Source organism: Pundamilia nyererei, unplaced genomic scaffold (assembly GCF_000239375.1).
Source record: "Pundamilia nyererei isolate P.nyererei 1_Seehausen unplaced genomic scaffold, PunNye1.0 scaffold00015, whole genome shotgun sequence".
NCBI classification, from domain to species: Eukaryota; Metazoa; Chordata; class Actinopteri; order Cichliformes; family Cichlidae; genus Pundamilia; species Pundamilia nyererei.
Genome location: NW_005187416.1, coordinates 1,610,101 through 1,635,634, shown reverse-complemented (window position 1 = coordinate 1,635,634; position 25,534 = coordinate 1,610,101). Strand labels below are relative to the sequence as shown.

At 39.8% G+C, this 25,534-nt stretch overlaps 1 protein-coding gene across 5 annotated transcripts in view; it reads left to right on the top strand.

Annotated features, from left to right (window-relative positions):
- Positions 1–1,299: 1,299 nt before the first annotated feature.
- The window catches only part of gria4b (glutamate receptor, ionotropic, AMPA 4b), a 157,348-nt gene continuing 133,113 nt past the window's right edge, over positions 1,300–25,534 (top strand). For 2 of the 5 annotated variants that reach the window (XR_001290279.1, XM_005725376.2), the window contains exons 1-2: positions 1,301–2,042; positions 6,884–7,042. Coding sequence is in view for 3 of the 5 variants with exons in the window: in XM_005725376.2 (XP_005725433.1) it covers positions 1,952–2,042; positions 6,884–7,042 (250 nt within the window). In the remaining 2 variants the exon portion in view is untranslated. Of the gene's footprint in view, positions 2,043–6,883; positions 7,043–25,534 lie in introns of all 5 variants that reach the window. The other 3 variants (XR_001290280.1, XM_005725375.2, XM_005725377.2) reach the window with 3 other exon arrangements.

Genomic DNA, 25,534 nt, shown 5'->3' with positions numbered 1-25,534 from the left:
AATGCCTGCAAAACCCATTACTCATAGATTTTCATTAGCGATAGATGCCGTCATACATCTTGTTTTATCCAAACAGTGGCACAAATGTTCAGTTCAATGTAACAAAACATCAATTATTTTGATTTGAGAGGTTGAATCAGATTCAAGAAAATGACTGGGATGATTATTTAATCATGATTAAATATATTAGTTTAGTTGAATTATCTATTGAGGCTTAATGGTCTGCTTTTAAACTCGCTGATCTTCATCGGGACCTGGCTCAGCTATCTGTTGCTTGTGAGTCAGATGTATAATCTTTTAAAATGTCTTAAATACTGGTTTGGTTTTTTGTGGCAAGGTTGGCTTTATTTGGCTCCAGTATTACAGCATTATCTTGTGATGACACGCAATAATAGGCTCATCCTGTAAAGAGAGTCTTTTTTTTAATCATACATTTCTGTCGATGATGAATGTAAAAAAGAAAAGGATAAGAAAAGATGTTGTGTTTTGTTGTTGTTGTGTGTGTGTGTGTGTGTGTGTGTGGGGGGGGGGGGGGGGTAGATTTGCTGGAAAGCGCTCAGTCTTTCTCACATTTACAAAAGCAAAATCAACTTCCAGGCACTGCTTCCAAAGGGAGCCTTGCACATAATTACTCATTTTTCAGTCGGGTCTTTACCTGCGGCAACTACAAACCTCAAAATCAGCAGAACCTGAACTGAAAGTAGCCCAGTGTCTCCTAAAGTTCCTGCTTTAGCCGAACCACCCCGAGGAGACTAATGGCTACACTTCCTTAAAGTCTCACTATCACTGGATTTTATTTAATCTTGGAGGATGGCGACAAAACTTCCAAATTAGTTTGCTTAAACTGCACACCCGGGGACTCCACCGCCAGCGGTGCTACTGAAAGTCTGTGTTATTTGGTCAAAGTGACAAAACTTTTAGCTCCTCGCTCCTGCAGCTTGAAGGAATAGTGCAAACTTTAGTGAGACAGGCTGGCGGTGTTCAAACGTTTCCCTCATTTACATTTATTTTAATGTATTTCTTAAGCTTTAAAAAACAATAATTTATTTGTTAATCTGTTGCTGTAGCGGTTTTGTACATGTGCATAAGTAATGTCACATGGTAGCAACCGTTAAAGGGACAGTCTGACTACCTTAAGCGAGCCAGCATGAGTTTTTGTTTTTTGTTTTTTAAGTTAAGAGGCAGTTCACAGAAAACAAACCCCGCAAATGAATTTGAGCTTGCTCATTAGAATGTTATTAATTGCCGAAATTGGCGCAGCTTATCTTAAATTGCGCCCTAAAGGCTGTGTGCAGAGTGACTGAGAGGACACACCGGGGTTTTGATTAAGTTGATCTGCCCGTGCGAGACGATCTATCCGGGATGATATCCGACAGCGAGGAGCGGGAGAGAAAAACGCTGTCAGACATCCATCTTCGCAGCCACTCGCAGCGGTTCTGGAAGTTTTGGTGTTAAAGGAGCTGCGGGGACTTTCTCCGCCGCTCGGTGCTGCTGAGCGGGCTGACTGACTGACTGACTGACTGGCGCCCCTCCTGCCTGTCTGCCCGGGTCGGCTAAAAAGGCGCATGTGTGTTCTTGCTGTGATGTGAGTTGAGCCGCATCCAGACGCACTGACCGCCGCTGGCTGATGCCCACCCCCCTCAACAACACCACCACCACCTCCACCCCTCGTCCTCCCTCCCTCCTCTTCTTGGTGGTGTGCGCAAAATCTCCAGCGCCGGACGGACGGACGCAGTTTGACGGCACAAACCAGCGGCACTGCGGGGGGAATATCCAAGAAAAAAAAAAGCCACCCAAAGCAGACATGGATATTTAACCGGCATTTGATTTCATCTCCCTTTTTTAATCTCTTTGTTTTTTGTTTTTTGTTTTCCCTTGTGATGTTGGCTTTGCACCGGGGGTGTTAATTAAACCTGCTCGATGTCTTTAATCAGTTTATAACCTGAACAAAATGAGGATTTCTTCTCGCGATTTGATTCTGTTGATGTTCTCGGGTTTTTGGGGACTGGCAATGGGTGCTTTCCCGAGCAGCGTTCAGATCGGTAAGTGTGAGCGTTTTATGGTAGATCCAAGCACAAAATAAAACCAGTCAATGAATCTGTGGACGTCCTACCTGCTGCCTCTGACCTGCCGTTTAGCACCCCGGCACTGGTCAAAGTGGGGATTGCGGATTTTCCCCCCATAGCCTTATTTTTATTCTTTTAATTGTCTTTAAAACATGACCATAAAGACTGGGTCCTGTGCTCTGTCGATGATGTGCATGCTTCACACACACAAACGCACACACACAGACTCACACACCTAATGCGCTTTGCATGTGTGTGTATCCCGGTGCACTCCGCCACTGCAGCAGATCAGAGCAGCAAAGTCTGTGTGTATTCCCCATGCGGGCTGCCTGTGCATTGACTGCTGTTAACACTCTCGCAGATCCCGCTCCTATAACAAACCGCTGCCACGGGTCCCAAATGCCTTGCAGCTGCACCGTTCCCCCAAATCTTTTTCCATCAGTTTCACTCTCTCTTTTTCAGCGTCTCTGTGTTTTAAATTTACGTTTCTCACTGACGGATTCACGGTTTTCATTACACTCGCTGGCAGATTTACTGGTTAGATTTAAAAGCAGGGTGCTGGGGGGGGGGGAGAAAAAGGAGCCCAACTGTGACCTCCATTTGTTAATCATTGGTTAATCATCACATCCTCAACAAACAGTCATCAGAGAATCAAAAAATCTGGTATCCAGGTTTATATTCCAACTGTTTCAAGCTTCATTCTGAAATCTAATATTTGCTTACACTGACTTTCTTTCTTTTTTGCTGGGTTTTACCCTCAGCTGCACCCCAGCTTGTAGATGGAGTTGAGGCACATCAGATACAAGTCAGGCTGATGAAAAATGACAAGCTGTTCAAATGATTCTCCTTGTCCTTTTATATCAATGTGATACTCCAATCCCCGGGCCACCCAGAGAGGGCAGAGGTCAGGGTCAGTTACAGAGCAGGCTCCCCTGGAACTGAGGGCTCTCGAGCTGCGTTGTTTGGGGTTTAAACCTGCGTCTGTGGAACTGCTGTGCCGTCGTGTGAAACATTTAATTTGTTGCTGACGTAAGCGAAACTGGCGTGTGTGGGGGGTTATTTTACTCATAATTTCCCAGCTATTATAATCGGGCTCTTGGTATTTCTTTAAATGAACTTATTCTCATTATCGCTTGACAAACATCATTGCTGCCAGTTATTTAAAAAACTGTTGATGTAATCCCTGTGTCATCATATTTCTCAGTTTCAGGCCTAGTTGTCCTCTGGGAGTGTAAAAATCCACACCCGCCAGACTACATTTAGCAATTTCTGAATCGCATCAGCCTTCAGAGAGGGCAAACATCTCCCCCGATCAACACTTGTCAGTTTCAAATAATCGTCACCGACGAATCAACACTTATTAGCAGCAGGAAATTTGCTTTGTACACACGCAAGCGACACTGAAACAAGTGGACAAATAGAGTCACGGCCAACGTGCTCCACAGTTGCCAACAGATGCAGAGATGTCCTCAGAATTATAAATCCCATTCATCCTTCATTTTCTGACCTGTATTAGTTTTTCGAGGTCTGTCAGCATCCTGTCTTATCATACACTGCATGGCAGCGGAGCATCTTTGATAGGAAGAAATCTGAACCTTATAGATCTTACTCCAAACTAATCTTTATGATGATTAAGCTTCTGGGTTTGAACTTGGCTGGTGTCCTTCTGTGTAAACTTTGCGTTTTCTCCATGTTCCCGCTTGTGCTCCGGTTTCCTCCCACAGTCCGAAGACATGTGTGTTAGGTTAACTGGTGATTCTAAATTGAGTGTAGGTGTGAATGCTTGTCTGTCTCTCTGCATTAGTCCTGCGATAGACTGCAGTCCTTTCCAAAGTGTTCCCAGCCTGTTGCCCTGTGGCAGCTGGGATAGATGGTTAATAAAGTGGATGAATGGATGACAAAATTTAGATTCTGTGCATTCGAAGCATGCAAATTTAAATCCGCTACAAAAGCGAGCCATGATTTTGAGAAATAATTCTCCATGCAATAATAGAAGTTACTATCTCACATTAAGGCTCCAGCTGCACCTGCTACTGGAACATTTCATGTGTATCTGGATGTCTTTTGGGTAAGGAGTAGCACACATTAATGCCGGTGTGAATGCACACAGAATGTGCTGTAACCAGGTCAGCCAAACCACAACACTTTAAAAGCCTAACCAGGGACATGGACTGCACACTAGCTGTGGCTAAAAGTCAAGTATGTATTGCACTGATGGTGTTTTACTTGAATGGAACAGTGTTAACATGAATCACCCCTGTAAACTGAGCTATACAGGAACATATATGTATCAGGATCTGCTCCCTGACAGGTCTACGCCAAGTATGAATGCAAACTGTAAAGGTTGAATAATCTTTTCAGATTAAAGCCCACTTAAAGCTTAAAGCTGATCAGTGGGGTTGCCAAGCTATTACTCCTGTTATTGATTATTCACAATAAGGAATGTAAGCCTAATTAGCAAGACTATAGGAAGAGGAGATGACACCAGCTGTTTCCTTTTTGATACTATTCTACATAGAAATTTAGAAAAAGATAACATGGAATACTTACATGAGCACACTACGTAGCTTGGATTAAATTCAAAGACGTGATCAGAAGTCATCCAGGTGGTAATGGGGTCACAAACAAACAGGCACGTTGCAGCCATTTGGGTCTTGTTTTCAGCTAACCATATGTCAGGAAACTTCAAAGTCTGAGGCCCCCGAAGTGTTTGGATCTCATTTTGTGTTGAATCCAGATGAAGGGAATGTCAGAAGTCTAAATAAGCTGGATTTAGGTCAGTGCTTAATTTTATTCTTTTCTATTCAGCAACGGCTGGAAAAGGGATAAATTTCAAGTTAGGAATAAACATAAAACCCATCACAATGGAAATCAGATTAAAATCAAAAGGGGGCTTAGATGACTGGTCTCCACAGAGTGGTAAAATATTCTAAAGTTTACCTTTTAAAGAGGTCAGCCATAAAAAGAACACACTGGCATTTTGCTCTAAATGACATTTACACTGTCTCATCCTAAGAAATATAGCCTTGAGTCAGATTTTGAAATGTGAAACAAACTGCTTCTAACCTAAAAACACTACTGACATTTGCACAGCCGCGAACGGCTTAGTGGAGATCTTTGTATATGAATGAGGCTGTAATACAAGAGGACACGAAACAAAAATCTTATCTCTGATGCCAAACTGATTTATGACACTGGCGCCGCTCTTGCATAGAAAACTGAATGAAAATCCGAGTTGATACAAAAGGATATTTTGTGAATATTATCACCTTCTCTGCTTGCATTAATACGAGACAAAGACGACCTTGCATGTTAAACACACTGAATCCTTGCCACAAAGCCTAGTGGTACCTCAGAGGATCTAAATTTTTTTAGCCTTTGCAGGAAGTTGAAGACATTATTTACCAGAGCGATACTGCCCTTTTATTACATTTTACACATTGTGGAGTCAGTTGTGGGAACCTCTTTTATGATAGAGATTTCTCTTTGAAACAAACATCTGTGAAGAGCTAATAAAATTTGCCTTAAATCTTTTTAACCTTTCATGTGAGGTTGTTATCACGAGAAAAAACGTTATTATCTGTTTGTTCTGGTGCGTTATATCACCTGTTTTAAACCCTAAACAAGCTAGTATAGGTCTAATTGTAAAGCTGGTCAGCTACTTATGTGTAGACTGGAAAGACCTCAGGATTAGTTTTGAAAGCTCAGCACCTACGTGACAGGCTGGCACAGTCATGGGTATACATTTGTGGTTTGCAGAGGATAAATCTGTCTTTCTAGACCAGGGGTGGGGAACTCCAGGACACAAGAGCCAGTGTCCTGCAGGTTTTAGATATACATCTGGGTCAACACACCTGAATCACATGATTAGTTCATTGCAGGTCCTCTGGAGAACTTTAAGACGCGTTGAGGAAGTAATTTAGCCATTTAAATCAGCTGTGTTTTGGATCAAGGACACATCTAAAACCTGCAGGACACCGGTCCTTGAGGCCTGGAGTTCCCCCACCTCTGTTCTAGACATTTCCTTTACCTCCAATCAAGGTTTGGCTCAAGGTCTCTTGGACTTGTGGATGTTTCAATGTGATGTGTGCATGCTTGCTTAAAAAATTACAAACTAGTTACTTTTTATAATATTGTCATCTGCAAATATTCAGCATGTCAAATATATCACTGATCAACATGTTCAGCTGCCTCGGCAGTGAGTTTCTCTTCCTGCAGGCAGACTCCGGCACAGACTTGTGCTTCATTTGGCAGCGATAGTTCTTGCGGTGCTCTCCGTCATTGGTGAGCTTGGCGTAGCAGCACATGGAGAAGTTCTCCACCTGCTGCATATCAATATACCTGCAGATGGACCTTGTGTCCAAACATAGCTGTCCTGAGCATGCTAGTATGCAGACTCTTTATCTCTGTATCTCAGAGCCTTTTTCAGTATCATCATCCTGTTGAGTGTCAGAAACGATAACCACTGTATGGGTTGTTTCCAAAAGCCCCTGAGCCCATGAGAATCTTGCAGGTAGCCCTCAGCTCAGCAGGAGAGGTTTTATTAAACTGTGATCTAAAGATTGAAAACTCTCCCAACCGTTTTGTGGTTTCTTTGAAATCTTATTAACTACAGTGGAGATGGGGCTGAGATAGCAACAAGTTGTACCCCATATGGGTAATATGCCTGGGTACTGACTTGGATTAAATATATTGTCTTTTGTGTTTCTGTGCTGCAGTCAGCAATAACTAATCTGTCTAGAATAGGTTTAAACCTGATGGCGAGATACAGTGGACACGCTCTTCATCAAGCCCTCATGTCTCCTCCCTCTCTTTAGGCGGTCTGTTCATCAGAAACACTGATCAGGAGTACACCGCCTTTCGTTTGGCAATCTTCCTGCACAACACCAGCCCGAACGCCTCGGAAGCCCCGTTCAACCTGGTGCCTCACGTGGACAACATCGAGACGGCCAACAGCTTCGCCGTCACCAACGCCTGTAAGTTCGTCACATGGCTCCAGATTTTGCATTTTTTTTTGGGGGGGGGGGTTTCTCTGGAAAATGGCAACAAGTGAACAACAGTATGGTATTAGGTATATTATAAATAGTGTTTAATGATGTTTTATTTCAACTGGATTTTTAAGTTCCCAGTCCTCCTGGAACTGTACTCACCAAGTTAAAGCAGTAGGTTCACAGCATTTTTAGAAGTGTTACTTTTCATTGCCGTGACCTGTTTATGTGGGTAGAAATGCATGTTTTACGTTAATTACAAGGGTAATTAAATGCTCAGAAAACAAAGTGAATGGTGAAATAAATAAAAACAGTTTTCAGACCAGCTTCGGAGTTCAAATTTAAGTATAGCACAGTTGGGTACACACAGATTTCATCTGAAGTAAGAGGGTATTTATTTATATTTTAGCTGGACTCAGCTTTTGTTTTACATGGTGAGTACTGTGCTATCTTTATGGATAGAGATATAGTGCAATATAGTGAAATTATCCTTTTAAAGATGGGTATTTACTTGATAAACCCTCTGTGTTTGCTTGTGCTGGTAGAGGTTCTATAAATAGTAATGAGGTTAAATTATAGTAATATAAAGAGTGTCACCCCCAAAATGACACATTTTTGGGTTGCGTGTGTCTCTCCAAACAGCTCAGTGCGTGCGTGTGAGGATGTGGCAGCACAGCTGTCTGTGAGTGTCTGCTGGTTCACATCTGATCTAAGCAAAGCCACACATGCCAAAGGGGACAGAAGCTTTACACACAAACAACAATCACTCACACACTCCCATGGTTAGATCTCCTAACAGTAGTAGGCAGTGATTTTTAGTGATGATCCCTGGGGAAGCATCTTCTTTTTTCCCTTTTTCTCACTCTCTCCTCAGCCCGAGTGTGTGTGTGTGTGTGTGTGTGTCTGCAGGGATGGTGGGGGTTCCCGCAAAGACCATAAAACACTTCAGCCTGACGTCTCCTACTATCCATGGTGTGATCTGGTGTTAAAAAAAATCAATGACTAAATTAAGCAGACAATGAAGTGCTTTTATGTTTGTTTTGGTAATGGAGGGGGTGAATCGTACACGTCTGTGTGTGAGTGTGATGACCAGAGAAGGCTCAGAAATTCTGTGATCAGATAAAGAGAGTTAAATGTTTTGAAACACCCTTGAGGTATTTTGTCTTACATTTTAATTTTGCATGATAATTTCAAGCTCCCGTTTCCTCTAAGCTTCTAAATTCCACGGATTTTAATTTTCACATTTGGGTGAACTGGCCCCTGAAAATGACTCCAAATCAGTTAAAAGTGGTCTCTGTTTTCGATATACGCACTGATACATAGTCTGTTCTCACTAAATATCATTTACAAAACCGTCAGAGGCACAGGTTTCTGAGACAATTATGGATGTTTTTGTTTTTTTGCAATGGGATTAGATAACATTATGACAAAATAGCAGTAATACAATGTACTTTTAGAAGTGGGGATGGACAGATTGACAGATGAGGTCAGGCAGGAGTGTCTGCACTATGATGTTCACAGATGACATCTGCAGTGAGGAGCAGTCTGGAGCATGCTCTGGAATAAAAAGGAATGAAAGTAAGTAGAAGTTAGACAGAATACATGTGTGTGAATGAGAGGGAGACCTATGTGAAGATGCATGCATAATGATGGTGTATTAGTTAAAAATCCGGTGTCAACAATCCAAAGCAATGGACAGTGATCCATTGCTTCTTCACATCAGAGGTGAAGAAGAGAGTGCAGGCAGTGTGGAGCGGGTGGAGACAAGTATCTGGGGTCATTTGTGACAGAAGGACAGCAGCAGGAGTGAAAGTGAAGGTTTACAAGATGGTAGTGAGAGCTGCTGTGATGTGTGGTTTGGAGATGGTGACGTTGACAAAAAGGCAGGAGGCTGTGCTAAAGATGTTCAGATTTTCACTGGGACGAGATTAGAAATGAGTACATCAGAGGGACAGCTCAGGTTGAATGGTCTGGAGACAAAGTAAAGAGGTGGGATTGAAGGTATGTTGGGGGAAAAGAGGAAGACCACAAAGAAGATTCGTGGATGTAGTGAAGGAGGACATGCAGAGGGTTGGTGCAACAGAAGAGGATGCTAAGGATGAGTGAGATGGAGTTGGATAATCTCCTGCTGTGAAAGAAGAAACAGTAGAAGTAGAATTGGACTGTACTAAAGCAAAAAAAGTGTAGACATTTTGCTACATGGTATTATTTTAGCTCACTGGGTTGCGGCGGTAACCATAAGCCACAGGGCTAAGTGCTCAGGTTTTAGTCGGACCAGATGTTCTTTGCTGTGCATCTTCCTCCACGATCAATCCCCCTCTTCTCTGTGTGGCATCTAATTAAAGTGGAAACCCCCTAATAATAACAACAACAATAGTAATGTATTAAAAAGGAATCTTGACAGACTCGTATTAGTGCTAAACATTAAGCCACTCTTAATTTTATGCCTGAGAAAAGACAATATTTACCCACAGTGACATTTCGAGTTTTTATGTATTATATAATTTGCCAGTAGAGGGACTGAGAGAGGACGCACATTAACTGTAAAATGCAAACTTTATACAAGACAACTGTTAACTGTTTTCAACAGCACAGACATCAATAAACCAAATAAAGATAAACTACTTGTAACACTCTTAATTGCACGTCTATAAAATAACACTCCTGAACAGCATCCTGGGTGGTGCAAGAAATAATTTTAATAATATTGCTGTGTTATACTGTAAAAGTGCTAGAATCTTAAATAGAATTCCAGCCTGACCCACATGAAAGCTGGTCTTTAACCTGCTGGTTCCCTTGTACAAAGTACAAAGCGCTTCCAACAGTTAGAAGACGAACAAGGTGAGTTACCTGCACCTGCTGTGCGTGACATGTGCAAAGGTGATCTTCATACAATGTCCTGAGAACCTGAAAACATCTTTAGGTTTATCTGTTCTGTACTTCGCTCGTCCTGCTCCACAAATAAACGAGAAGCTCTGCTTTCCTTCTGTAACAGTATATTTTTCAGTTCTCTGTGGAGGATCACTGAAGCCATGCTGACAGAAGCATTAAGCTCAAATACGTTTAAAACTAAAACCAATGCATCCACAAGATTTTGCCTATTAATGAGCTGAAATTACAGAAGATGAAGCTGTATTGATCTCTGTGGGGAAACGAGCTATGCGAGCAGCAGACAGAATACTGCAAGTGAAAATGAAGAGAAGTAGGCACAAGAACTGAATAAGCAAAATAAGCGAATGTAGGTTTGCAGCAGACAATACTGTAATATTTTAAAGCAGTTTGTAGGGATACATAAATACTTTAATAACGTTGTGGGTTTGGTTTAAAAATACTTTAAAAATACTTAAATATTTACACTGTTTAAGTTCAGGATCTAAAGTGAGTAATTTTATGAAATAATACATTCAATAAGTGAAGGAACCTTGTGGATGTGTGAAAAATGTCAGTATTTGGACAAAAGAAGCTGCTCTGAGATAAAAGAGACCAATATTTGTAGAATGTGACATCTTCATTTCAGAAATTCATCCACAGTTTCTTGTATTATTTTACACCATCTTTTGTATCCACTCAGTCAATGACTGCAGTGTGAAGAGAAGCATCTCTTTGAATGAGAATGCAGAAAGAGAAGATTCTTGGACGTATGAAAAAAGGCACGGACGGGAGTAAAGTGTATGGGATGTCTATGGGATTTTCACCTTCACTTTAATGGCTGCACAGTCACAGGAAGTCGGTCTGCAGTCCATTGATTGGCCAAGCCGAATCAGAGCAGAATTACATGAACCAATCAATGGCTCTGATAGCTCAGGGGCAGCGGGGAATCTGAGATCGAACCACATTGCCAGTTTTCACCTCCCGTTTTACATTTCTCAGTGTCTTTATTCCGTTTTTCTTCTCGGCCCCCTTTTTTTTTTCTCCATTACCAAAGGCCCCGAGATAATGGTTATGAATAGGCAGTGTGACCATGTGGCGTTTAAGGGCATAGCGTACGTTTGGGAAGAGGAGATGAGAGACTGAGCTAATTTGTGAAGAGAGATTAGTCCATTCAGTGGCTCGCTGTGCTGCTGTCAGGAAGGCTGATGGGGATAATTGGTGGGAAGCCGAGGACAAATGTTGTTGTATGTTCCCATTGTCATTGATGATCATTCGGTAGACCCAGACGCTCTGATAAATTCTCCTGCATTTGTTTGATTTACAGTTTAACCTCCTTATTATTCACAGTGGGGTTACTAGTGTTAGTGACAGCCACTAAAAAATCTATCTTTTAATCATTTATACAGCAAAAAAAAAACGGTAATGTATCAATATCAAGTTAATTGCATCACTGCCGTATAATTATCTTTAACAAATGAAACAAATGGTCAAGACATTTGTTAGACTCTGTGTTGTGGCAGTGGTATCCACAGTCTCCAGCAGCATGAGGATTTATTTGCAGAGCTCAACTCTGTGGAGGAAAGCTGGACCTCTGCCAGCAAATGAGCCTTTGTAGATTACTTGTCAAATACATTCCAGGAAATTTACTAATACGTTTCTTCATGAAACAATAACTAGCTCCTTACACATACACTCACTGGCCACATTGCTCAGATGTTTTGGTCCATATTGACTTTCTAGCTTCACACAGTTGCTTCAGATTTGTCAGCTGCACATCCATAATGCAACTCATCCCAAAGGTGCTCTGTTAGACTGAGATCTGATGACTGTGGAATCCATTTGAGTTCATTGTAATGTTCAATTCAATTCAATTCAATTCAATTTTATTTATATAGCGCCAAATCACAACATAAGTCGCCTCAAGGCGCTTGTTCAAGAATTGGGTTGGTTTTAGATTTGTGACATAGCTGCTTCCGGCAGGATACACTATCAGATGATGTCATGAAGGGATGGGCGTGGTCAACAACAATGTTCTGTAGTAGGCTGTGGTGTTTAAACGATGCTCAACTGACACCAAGGTGCCCAACGTGTTCCAAGACAATATCCTCCACCACAACGACCAACCTAAAACACTGCTTTCATGTTGTTTCCACAAAAATTCTGATCCTACTATCTGAGTGTTGCAACAGAAACCAAGACTCATCACACTCAGTGTTGGTCAAGTTGCTTGAAAACAGCAAAAGTTACTAATAGTTACTAATTACTGATTACTTCTCAGTAATCCTGTTACTTTACTGATTACTTTCCAAAGTAATTAGTTACTTTATTACTTTTTAAAAACACGATACACAACCTGAATAATAAAGCAATAGACCTTTCAGCCCAATTCTATTTTTTCTGCATAATCAATCATATAAAATGTAATCAAATGAAAAAAGTCTCTTTTTAAAACTTGTTTTAAACGTTTAACTTTATGAACATTGCATTAAGCGAAAATTTAATTATATCCAACAGTCTTTGACTTGAATAAGTGTGTTTAACATTTAAACCAATTTTCTGTATATTCCAGTATATAGAATAAAATAATTTTTTGTGTTTATACTTACTCTTTCAAATAGATGCAAGTAAAACACAGCAAAAATAAATAAAATAAAAGATTCAGCGGCACTGAGTCCCGTCGCTCTTCAATCTGTTTTTACCTGTTTAGCAGGAGTGGAGCAGGTGGAGGTTTGCCCGATGCTGCAGCGGCCATGTCAGTGGGAGGATCCGGGGGTTTCTCTGTGAATTTTACATTTCCCGTGGCAGCGTGCTGGGCGCTTGCTCAGATTTGAAGTTTAAGTTTTCGCTTTAGAAAGACGTTTTCTTCCCACGGAGAGTGTACAGAAGACGCTAATGTTTTTGTCACTTTTTACAGAATCAAACTCAAAGTGATGTCAGTGCTTCCACGCTTTAAACGCTGCATGGTCGTATTCTCTCCCACACTCCATATTATCCATTGTTGATCTGCACACATCTGTTGCTGCCACAGATGTTGCACACTCGTACGTCATTGTCATGAGACACTCTCACAAGCAAAATCACGGTTTAATAATGCAGTAACGCAGTGTGCCTACAGGAGAGTAACAGTAATATATTTTTTTGCAACAGAAATCCCTTACTTTAATTGTTACTTGAAAAAGTAATCAGATTACAGTAATACGTTACTTGTAACACTTTACTGCCCATCTCTGATCAGACCATTCTCTTATTGTCCAGTTTTGAGCCCGTATGAATTATAGCCTCAGTTTCTTGTTCTTAGCTGAAAAGACTGGAAGCCATTGTGGTCTTCTGCTGCTGTAACCCATCTGCTTCAAGGTTTGACACTTTTCTATGAAGGGCATCTTTTCTATGGTAATCTGTACAAACACTGAAAAAATATCTCTGTCTATCTATCTATAAAAAAAAAAACTATAGCGACCTTTCTGGATGGGCCTGAGCCTCAATGAGCTGCCTATAACCTGGTGTGTTTTTGGTAAACCACCTTTAAGTGTGAAAAATCCTGTTGTTAAATGTGTGGGAAGGATGGAAGTACAATGCCAAAGCAACAGACTGCCTGATTTATTATAAAGCACTGAGCCAGCATGATCATTTCATGGCTCCCTGCCTTGCTGTCACAGTGCCACCCCTGGTCATGTGTTAAAGTTCAGGACAGTCAGTTGCTCCGTTAGTGTCCCGAGTCCTTGAACCTGAATGGCGTCTAAGCCATTTGTCCCTCTCACACTGAAAGTCAGTAAGAACGTCCAGGTGTTTCTGACAGCAGTCTCTGCACATCATTACTGAGAATAGGTAGAAAACAAAGGCAATGTGACAAATGCAGTTCTTAAGAGGTCGGGATAGTCCATCTGCTTCCAGCACAACAGAGTAGGTTAGAGAAATACGTCACCGAGGAGATTTAGCATCAGAAGAGCTTTGCAAGATTATTTATTAAGCACAGATTTTCCAAAAGGAAGGGGGAATGAAATGAGGAACTTGAAAGCAAAAGTCTTTTTTGTTGCTGACAAGCTGAGAGTGCACTGGAAGAACACATTGGATTTTATGTAAGGTGACAGTTCAGGTTTGGAATGTTTTATGATTTATTAATATCACAAATTCACTAAAAGCATCCAGTAAGGAATCTCACAGTTTAAGCTGAGCCAATTATTTATGTTACACAGACTGTACACAAAGATGAACATATTGTGTCAGCCCCAAATCTGCATTCTTTCTAATGGTCAGCAGGGGGCTCTGTGTTTCAAAAATACGCCTATAAAGAAGTCGCGAGGAAATTACCCCTCAGCTAGCTCTCTCTGTGACCTCAGTAAAGACTTTGCTGATGGGTTGATGAACTGATAGACAATCCCCTGGCAACCAAAGCAGTTTCGCAAAAAAACCCACTAACAGCTGCCCGCAGAATATACATTTTTGCCTAACGAGGACAGTTTATCAGAGCCTTGATACAGTAACTGTGGCAATGTTTACAATAGCTTGAAAGAAAGCGGTTTGTGTCCTGCTGGGTGCTTTGTGTTTTGCATTTAGTTTCATTATATTTCCATTAACTGTTTAGTTTTGGTCACACTGCCTTTTCAACTGTTAATACACCTCTTCACAATACAGAAGTCAATGTAATGCCAAGGAGTCCTGACTGAGTATTTGGAGTGAGACGGGAGATATTAGGAATTTCTGTGCTGTGTCAGATTGGATCTACTTTGAGTAGTTTATAGATTTTAAAATATTTAAATTTGTGAGTATAATATTATTAGAAAAAGATTTAAATGCTCGGGCCCTGTTGGAAGTTGCTTCATTGAATTAGCAAAATATTGCATAAGTGGCTGTGTGTCTTACTTTAGTGTGTTTTAGTTTAAAACATGAACCTACCAACACTCATATGTATTCCTTTAATAACTTCACGTGCAGATTGTTGGATAGAAGAGTTGGGTGAACTGAGGGGAAAAGGTGAGATTTTTTTTTTTATGTAGTAGACAGCAGAGTGATTGGGTTTGGATGGAAAAAGGATATTGAATAAATTAACCCCCCAGCAGTGGAGGGCACTATGTAATTGAGGTGCCCAGTTAGAGTGAAAGTGAGTATTAGATCCCTACGTGTGCATTATCAGCTTCAAATTAAATCTAGATTTGGACAGACTCTCACAAGTTCATGTAGAAAATAAAATGAATCAATATGCCTCTGAGCAGCTGCGGAGTCTTCGGCGGTGTGTGCTACCTTTTCATCTGCACTTCATTCGTGCGGCCGATCTTTGTTATGCGTTCCGTGGTAACCTCTTAACCATCAAGCAAGACAAAGGCTTTCAAAGGCGTGTGTGTGGGCGGAAGGGGTTAATATGACCTCCTACATGCTGCCCCTGCCTTTGCCTTCATTGAAACAGTGACATCCTAATCTGCATCGAGTCATTTGTATTCAGCATGGTGCTCTGAGTCACTCCAGATCCAGATAGCGAGCAGCCTTTTCCTCTTATATGCGCTCAAGCTGCGCAGTAGAACCTACATTTTCTCTGCTGCTAACACCTGAACACTTGCTTTCCTTGGCTGTCTTTAAGCATGAAAAAGCTGTCCCATTTGTGTTTTAGGCATACCTGTACACAATCTGAGTGTGCAGCATGTTAGTCCTATTTAAGTCCGTTATCTCTCCGTCCATGGGCTCTGTTCAGAGGGGCTCTTCTGCACTGTGGTGCTGCCCTTTAAATGGCTGCCTGTGCCCCTCATTTGTCTGAGGATACTTCCGCATGGGTGAAAATATACAGACCTTTCAGCGGTGAACGCTTGTGTGTATGTGTGTGTATTATGGCTGGTGGAGAAAGAAAGGATGTAGAGGAAAAGGGGGGAGGGAGGCTGCTAATGAGAGATTAATGTGGTGAAGTAGGGAGGAAGATGGAGGTTGAAGAGATGAGATGTAGGGGGGTTAAGAAAAGGAGGAGGTGATAGTGAGGAGGGATTTTCACAAGAACTCTGCTTCTGTAGATCAGAAAGTGAGCAATTTTCATGTCTTTATAAAGTAAAATGACTTCATTGAGCTGTGTTAACATTTAATGTTAGCCTTTTGTTGCTAAATTTAGCCGATGGGCATTATGATGAAAAGTTCCCCCCCTGCACTCTCCGTTCTTGTTGGTGGCAATTTGCAAGGACAACCGATGGAAGAGTTGAGTGAAGGACTTGTTAAATAAACAAATAGGTTGGGATATTATGTGCTTATAAATTATCAGCGTGAAACAATAGCTTAGACCTAGAGCTTGAATTATGCTTCGGGGGAAACTTACACCACAACCTATGATTTTAACCCTCTTAACCTCTTAACCCTACAATGCCACCTTCCTTTCAACCTGACCTGTACCTCCTGAAAATGTAACTACACATTGGGTCGATACACCCTGCAAAGACTCTGGCATGGAGGGTTACGGAGTGGGGTTAAGACAGGTTTCTGGCTATGTTTTAAGTTACAACATAGATTTCCTAAGGAAGCATAATTCAGGCATTAGTCACAGAGACCAGTCCCCGCTGCCAACCTGTGGCCACCAGGGGAAAATATATATTGCCTGTTGCAAAGAGGATTCTTTGGTTGCTCTCATGTTGCTTCAGTCCTCTGTAGTTTGCATTGAAGACACTGATTTGTCTGCAAACACTTGTAAACTACTTGTTGAATACACATTTTTCCTAGAGACCAGTGGTTACTTAGGAGTCGCTGACTGGTCTGAGCTTCAAGAGCTACTCCTCATAGGCTTTCAAGGGGTAAAGAGTTAGTATTTGAATTCAGGTGCTTTCAGTCCCATTGTCACACTACTACCCTTGCAAACATTTGTGAACGAATGGGTCTTTCTAAAGCACCAAGTGTATTCAAGTGCTGTAATCCCATAGTTGTAACACGCCAGTTCATGAAAGTTTTGCCATCCTTGATATTTCACGATCAACTTTAAGTGATGTTATTGCAGGCTGGCAGTGATTATAGTTATAGAGCAGGGTCACCAAGTGCTGGCATTAACATCAGCACATCATCTGTGCACCGGGAGCTTCATGAGGTGTAATGTGTAGGTTGGCCTGCACAGTAATTCAGTAATTTGTCGGGAAACGCTTTTGATTGACGAAGTGTGTTTATGTGGCTGCACATTCAATGTGTGTGCTCTTTCTTTAATACAAGTCACTCCTGATTGGGTTACACTTCTGACATGCCTACCAAACAGGAACTGATACACCTTAAAGCCCAGAAACCACAGCATAGCACTGCACAGTTTTCAATGGAACTACATTTGCTAGTCGGTGGGAATCTCGATAAATGTCTGTAGAGGACTCTTCTTAATTTCATTGTACATGTACAATGACAATACAGGGCTATTCTATTCTATTCTATTCTATTTTATTCTATTCTATTCTACTGTAGCAAAACAATACAAAAAGGAAGAATTAAAGTTAATTATTTACCTAGTTGGATTCTCAAAGAGACATATCATTAAATAAGTTAATTAAAATCAAAAATGTTAACACAGCCGGTGATATTCATCCAGGTACCCAACCCAAGATTGCAACTGGAGAAACTGCACAACCTGTGTAACCCCATCAACCCGTCAACATACTGCAATTTACATTTTGCAAACGCTTTTTTAAGACACAACAACTTTGTGTAATGCTATGGGCGCATGTGAATGAATTTCATACAGCAGCTGATTTAATCACGTGAAATTGTTAATCTCTCTAGATGAACACACGAATGCAGACAAACACAATCAACATTCTTGCTTACCTAGTTAAGATAATGCAGTGATTACATCAAAACCCTGGTGTCTTTAAATGAAACCAGCTTAAAGTGCCAACTTTTATTCACACAGTTTAAAATGTAATTTCTCTGCAGGTTTCTCCTCATTCAGTTTTGTTCTGCCCCCATCTTATTTACTCCACCTCCCCGCACCCTCCCTCCAAATCTGTGTGCTAGTTATATAAGCGCCCCCCTGAGGTGTGTTTTTGAGTCTGTGCGCTCGTTTGTTAGCCGAGGTCGCACAGGTTGAGTTAGAACTCTGAGGAGACAACGTGCACTGAACAACAGTTAACGGTTAATGTGATCCTTCAGATGCTGTTTGATTCATGAAATCGATAGTTGGCCTGAAGTGTTTTAAACATTGAGGAAAGAAACCGCAGAGCGAGCATAAACGGGCCAACTGGGGAAAAGGAAGGAACTGTTTTTAGGGTTTCCACAAAACAAAAAGATTTCACAAATGTGTCTTTACAGGCAAATTAGCATTAGTACAAAGGTCTAAAATGAGTTTTCAGACACTTAAAATGTTGAAGCTTGTAACAGCTCATATTTCATGCATTCAACAACCTGAGTTGAGTCATGGGGTGTGTGTGTGATTATGCAGGACAAGCAGAATTTTATAAAACTTGGAGGAGCAAAGGAAACAAAATCCATGAAATTGTACTGCTGATCTGAACTGAATTCCTTTCTTTCAAAGTGCAAGGGCATTAGCCTTTACTACACTATTATCCTTCTAGCTTTTAAAATGTAATCATCTGAGTGCAAAAAGAAATGTGTTTCTTATTTTTCTTCATAAAGTTGGTCTGTAGACAGCTAAAGAAATCTTTATCAACTCTTCGAAATTGACCTATTACGCTTTCCCTTTATTTCTGCCATTTTATATTAGACTGATGTTAAATCACATCCAAAAATCTCTCGCCTCACCTCGTCTACTCCCTGAGCACACTTCTTAAGCACAAGCGCTCCCTCCTCCTCCCTCTCGTTCTCTGTTTTCATGCCTATTATCTTTCAGTCCCATCAGTCGCACAAACAGACATCACAGTCTATCTGAACCATCAAACAAGCACGCCCATCGTCAGGGTTTACTGCATTTAGTGTGTAGACATATTGCACAGATATACTAGAGCAGACACATGAGACATTTCAGAAATGAAGAATGTAAACGCTAGCATCCCGGAAGGAGCTTCAGCTTGACACTGTACTTTTTGTGGCATTAGTTAGCAAATGAACGAATCCGGCATGATGTTGAACATTATCAGCCTTGGGAAGACCAAAAAGCACCCTTTTATTCTTGTTTTCTAGAAGATGTATGCTTTTACAGTGATGGACACTAATGTTAAACAAGGCCAAAGTTTCAAATAATGAGCTGCACAACAGTGTGCAAGTTATTCATGCAGACTGCTCTGAACATTTCCTCTATTTCTTGTTCTGGATGACGTCAGTGAGAATGCATATCCTTAAATATGCTCATCTCAGGCACACCAAGCCCTGCCTCATGTGCTGTTCAAATTTTCAGCTTGAGAGGGGCAACCAATCAGAAGAATGTTAGTATAAAGGGGGAGGAGCATATGTGCAAGTAATCAGCTGTTACAGTTTCTACAATATTATATCCTCTCATATCCTAGGGATAAAAAAAATTGTTATCAGACAGTGGCTGTGAGGCTCTGAGCAGACATTCAATTTTTTATGACAACTTCATATTATCATGCATCAACAACATATTCACCCTTCAGGCAGTTTTCAAAGAATTATAAAAGGTATGACTAGTTGTCTGTGGTGCCTTCAACTCTCTCTCTATTATCATAACTTAGGCCCAGTTAACTGTGAATCAAGCAAAGCTGCTCAAATACAATCCAATAATAAAAATATAAAGATGAAAATGAGCACAATAGGCAAGGCAAGGCAAGTTTATTTGTATAGCACAATTCAACAACAAGGTGATTCAAAGTGCTTTACAGAGACATTAGAAACAAGAACAAATAAAAAGCATGATTTAAAATTGATTAAAACAAGCAAATAAACTAACTAATTAACAAACAAACAAACAACAGTATATAAAATCAAAACAGATCAAATCAGAACAGTAGATAAAATCAGTAGTTAAATGTAAGTTTTGAAATTTAAGCTTAAAGTGTGGATTTGGTGCTTTATTCAAATGCAGCTGAGAACAGGTGAGTCTTCAACCTGGATTTAAATAAACTGAGTGTTTCAGCTGATCTGATAGGTCATCTTAAAAGCACCAAAAACATCTCGAAATGAAAATGAGGACGGCACTCCTCATTGTGGCTATATCTCATATTAGGTCATGTACTGACTAGGTCACACTGATGTTTGCTGCACACTGTGGAACTCTGTCTGTGCTGCTGTGTTTAAAACGTAAATGAAGGATCCACATTTTACAATTTGTGGCTTCTTTCCAGCAACATCGAAATCTGAAACAGCTTTGTGTTAAATTAAAATCAGCTTTATTGAGTAAACACATTCGCTCTTAATAGCTTTTAAGAAATTCGTTAAAGACTCCAGTCTAAAGAGGTTGGATGCGAGTTGTTGGTGAACGCATGCAAGCGAGAGCCAGTGATTCTGTTGCAAATGCAGAGATGAGAAAATGCTAAAGTTTGCTGCTTTTGAAGGTAATGACAACCTGTTTTATGATTTCGGAAAAAGCTGCTGATGCTGTGCCTTTTTTCTCAAGAGAACACCCCTAAGGTGAGCTCACATCAACTAATATAAGCAACAGTACTGATCATATCAGAACAAATACAGCTGTAGCCGCAAAAACCCCAGAGGGCAGAGAATTGAACAAAGGTGTATCTTACTGCTTATGATCTGAAGCTTTATTTTGATAGAGAAACATTTTATTATCCCCTCTTTAAAGGATTACTTCGTGTCACTTTAATGTTCACTTAGTTGTTATTTAACTGTTATCGGAGGATAATGTCTATGAAAGAGGCTGAAGATAATAATTTGTGTCAGGCCCTCTGTGTTTGAAATGTGTCAGATGAATTGCTCTGCTATTTGCTCAGTGAAAAACAACTAAAGTGTGTCATCGGTTCACACCGGACAGTGAAAATGTAGCTAATGCAATGCAGAGAGCTACCTGAGTTTAATTAGTTATGATGGCCTATATCATCTGATGGGCATTATTGAACATTTAGAAGCCATCGGGGGTTGTGAAGCAGCCTCATCACCTTCGTTCTCAATTAGAAAGCTATTTTGGGATGTGAGGATGCTCTGATGGATTTTCTCCAAATTAGGACAGGAAGTCATGCCAGTTGCTTTGTGTTAATCATTTCAAGATTTCGGCTCAAATCTTTTGCATCTTTGAGATCTCATTTGATTTTTAATGCATTGCAACAAGGAGAAGCAATGCCACAGTAAACACAAGTTGGTAAACTTTATCACACAAGTAACAAAAAGAGAAATGCACTGGGTTTACAAAGTCAACAAGCTTCTGTTTGTTCACCTTGGGAGGATAAAGTTTCTTTCATGGGTTAGCACTTAGGCTTCATATGCATTACATGTGCGTGTAGAAAAAAAAGAAGTATCGGGAACAAAACAGCAGCACAAACAAACAATTTCTGTAGAGCTAGTAAAAATAATCCATTCTGTTATTTCTCTAACAGTTTAGTACAAAGCAATAGATGAACCGACCCACTAACGATGCTATCTTAGAAGCAGAACTAAAATATTACAAAAACTTTTCTACTTAATGAGCTACAGCTTTTTGTGAGCAGCCCATGTGAAAGCAGATAATCTGATTAGATTTAGAGCATTTGATACGTACGGTTACATATTAATAATGGAACAGTGATTACTGTAATACAACAAATTAACACCAGATTTTATGAAGCAAAGCATAAAAAAACGTGTTAATTGATGCAATGGAAAATGGATTTAATTAGTAACAGAGTAACTCAACAATTCATAGCAGAGAGCTCAATAGGTTCCTCACATAGCACAGATGACCCAGTTGGATATACTGCGTATATTTAAATTTGTTGATAATACACTTGTAATATTCCACAATGACTTTCTTTTAACAATAAGTGTGGCTTTTTTAAAAAATGAAATATTGATATTGTGTGGGGTATGGCATGGTGGTGCAGGGGTTAGCCAGGTTTCTGAAACGGGTTTAATAATGGAAAATATCTGGCTCTTCATGTTAAAATTCCAGTCACTGCTAACCAGTTATCCTGGCCCTTCCTGACCAGTCGCTGTTTTTTGCTCTGCAGTCAGTCTCTCAGCCCATCATTAGACAGACCGCAGCATCTTGGACTCCAGCTGGCAACGGTAGACGTTTTCTGTTGTGGAGATCCACAATGCTGCACCGAGCCACTGAGGCTGCAGAGCCAAACAAGGACCATTATACTGTCTATCAGTACATATCTAACTGCTCTCCAAAGTGTTGGAGTTTGAGTCTGACTTCACGGAGGATGCTGATTGGTGCTCGGTTGTTAGCATTACAAAGCAGGACTACTTATATATGCAGAAGAGCGTTTTTTATATGGGGCAATTTATTAATGCTTTTATGAACATGTCCATGTAACTGCTTTTTTCCCCCACCTCCATGCATGCACATGCCTACACGTGTGTGGTAATCAATGCATCTGTCCACTTAAGAAAACAAACAAATAAAATTATTACAGAAAAAAATGTCAGAGCATAACCCCCTTTTAGTCTGCATACATTTAGCTCACGTAGGAAATCTTGTAATAAGTGCTTAAGATTATCGACTAATTAATGTCCTGTCTGTCCTGTTTCCCTCCCCGCATAACCAGTTGTAGTACATGGCTGCCCTTCCTTGAGTCTGGTTCTGCTAGAGGTTTCTTCCTGTTTAAAGGGTGTTTCTCCTTCCCACAGTCGCCATGTGCTTGCTCATAGGGGGTCGTATGATTGTTGTTGAGTTTTCTCTGTATTATATTGTACATAAAAAAATATAAAAATAAAACAAACTGGAGGCCACCATCGTTGTGATTTGCTGCTATATAAATAAATTTGAAATCTTTCAATCTGTAGTTATCTCATAAAGGTGATGTACTCAGTTTCACAACAGTAGCAAAGATGGATTAACTGACCACATTTAACACAAGACCAAATGTGTATTCTCTGTAATAAACTCTGTGTAGTGCCGTTTAATTACATATTATGGCAGTTTTTTGGTCAGTATTACATTAATTCCACATATACTGTTGCTAAGGGAAGTTTTTTCTACCTTAAATAAAAGTCTGAGGTAAACGTTGAACAATTTAAACACTTGTCACAAAAGTGTAAAAAAGCACAGGAGAATAAATTCGCATAATACGGCTCAAAGGCCTCCGTGCAGAACTCGTTCAGTCCATGTCGACCTTCACAGAACCGTATCAGTCAAGTGCTAATATCAACATTGTTCATGCAACATTAACGCTAATGAAAGCCTAACGGATTGAAGTGAATTTCTTTGCGAGACAGAGACGCCCAGAATATTTTAAGAGAGCGACAGAGACAGAGAGGGGTGTGGGAGGGAAATAGCAGCAGGTCTGCTGTCAGATCGCAGTGAATAAGTCGTGTGATTTCACAGATGGGTTTTAACAGGAACACACTCTGGCCAGGGGAGTTGTTCTCACATGCCGGAGGATGCTGTTACAGCTCACACACACACACAATTATACGTACTACACATTTTAAAAAATGACAGGAAGTAACTGCAGCACTTCAACTTGCCAGAGATTCCTTATGGTATGTAGATCATGCAGACGGAATATAAAGGATAAGGCATGTTTTTATAGTAAAAACCAGAGTGGTTCAAGTAAACAGGAAAGAAAATCATGGCTCTGGAATCAAACATCAACCTAAGAGGATCTGAGGCTTTCACCACACAATGAATCATCATTCGCACAATGATATCATTTATATTTTTGGTCATTTTTACTTTTTTTTTTTTTATAATAATAATAATAATAAAAAACAATGACCCAAAGTAAATAAATAGAAGTAAATCAGTGAGAACCCCAAAAAACAAAGAAGCTACAATATGGACATGTAATTAGCTCTGATGAGTAATATTGTAATAAGTTTATAAGATTACAGAAATCTTTCAGTCTGTTTGGGCGACATAAAGGGATAAAATCTCATAAAAGTAAAATCAATGAGAACCAAAAAGGTGCTGTAAGTATAGCCCATTTTTTTGGCTTCTATATTTGAAAGTATGTGAGATGTGGCTATAGAGGGTACTGAGTTGGTCATGATTAATGAAAGTAAATATTGTTTGTAAACTGAATTTTTTTCATTTGCGTTTCTGTAAAGACAAATTTTTTTAAATGAAATTGCTTATATGGTGTGTGTTTACTTCAACCACTGAAGCTCTTTTCTAAATTGTCCTTCTTTAGTCATAATTCATAGTTTAGTCAAACCACATTTGTATTGATATACACAATCAAGACAGTCAAATCTTGTCACTAAGGATATGGGGAGGTCGTCAAATGTCATTTTAATTGGGAAGAGAGTTAAGGCCGAGACAGAGTGTGTGTGTGTGTGTGTGTACATATATATATATATGTATATGTATATATATGTATATGTGTATATATATATATATGTGTATATATGTATATATATGTGTATATATGTGTATATATGTGTATATATGTGTATATATGTGTATATATGTATATATATGTATATATATGTATATATATGTATATGTGTATATATATATGTGTATATATGTATATATATGTGTATATATGTATATATATGTGTATATATGTATATATATGTGTATATATGTGTATATATGTATATATATGTGTATATATGTATATATATGTGTATATATGTATATATATGTGTATATATGTATATATATATGTATATATATATATATGTGCTATGATCATTATACTGTAGTAAGATGTGATATGTGAGTATGGAGGCTTTTGAGTTTGTCATGAGTAATTAAAGTACAGGAATGTAATTAGCTTTTCATCTAGTAATCTGTAAAGTGTAATCGATTAGCAACTTTCCTAGCAACGACTTTCCCAGCACCGACTGATATTATCCTGCAGCTAAATCCGGGGGTACAGCAGCAGTTCATATGATTTGACAATCTTCATTAACAGAGTTGAATGGATTCACAGCCTCTGTTCTGCTGTGGACACAGCAATGAGAAATTAATAACATGTCCAGTAGTTAAATGAGTGGGCGTGTCCAAACAATTAGCAGGGCTGGTTTAGTGGTTATTAGATGTCCGGTGTGAATAGAGGTGGAGAAACCGATCAAGGACGCTGCTCATTAGCTGCTGTTTTCATTAGTTGGAGGTCAAACACGTGCACATGTGTTATATTGAAGTCAGATCAAACTTTAAAATAAATGTGCTGTCTGTTCATTTGTGTTCTGCTTTTCTTGGTTGTGTTGAACAGCTGCAGTAAGTCAACATGTTTCCCTAGCGGTGTTAAATTATTCTACTCAAATATTTGCACCTTTGCAGTCAGCTGTCACACATTCCTATCAAGCTTGTAGCTCTCTGTTCACACATTCACTTTACTGCCGGTCAGTGTTTGTATATAATCACTGCAAAGGGAGAGTGACACTCAGATTCTTCCTTTTTGAACGTAACCCTGCTGAAAAAGCAGACACTGCTTCTCAGAAATAAATGCAGTTCATTTCAATTAATCAGCTGTTTTCATAATAAGATAATTAAACATGCCCATCTGGATTTCGTGAAATAAGCTAAGGATGTTTATTTTTATTTCAACATTCTCTTTTTGTTATTAAAATATAACTAAAAGTCATTTTACACACACACACACACACACACACACACACACACACACACACACACACACACACACACACACA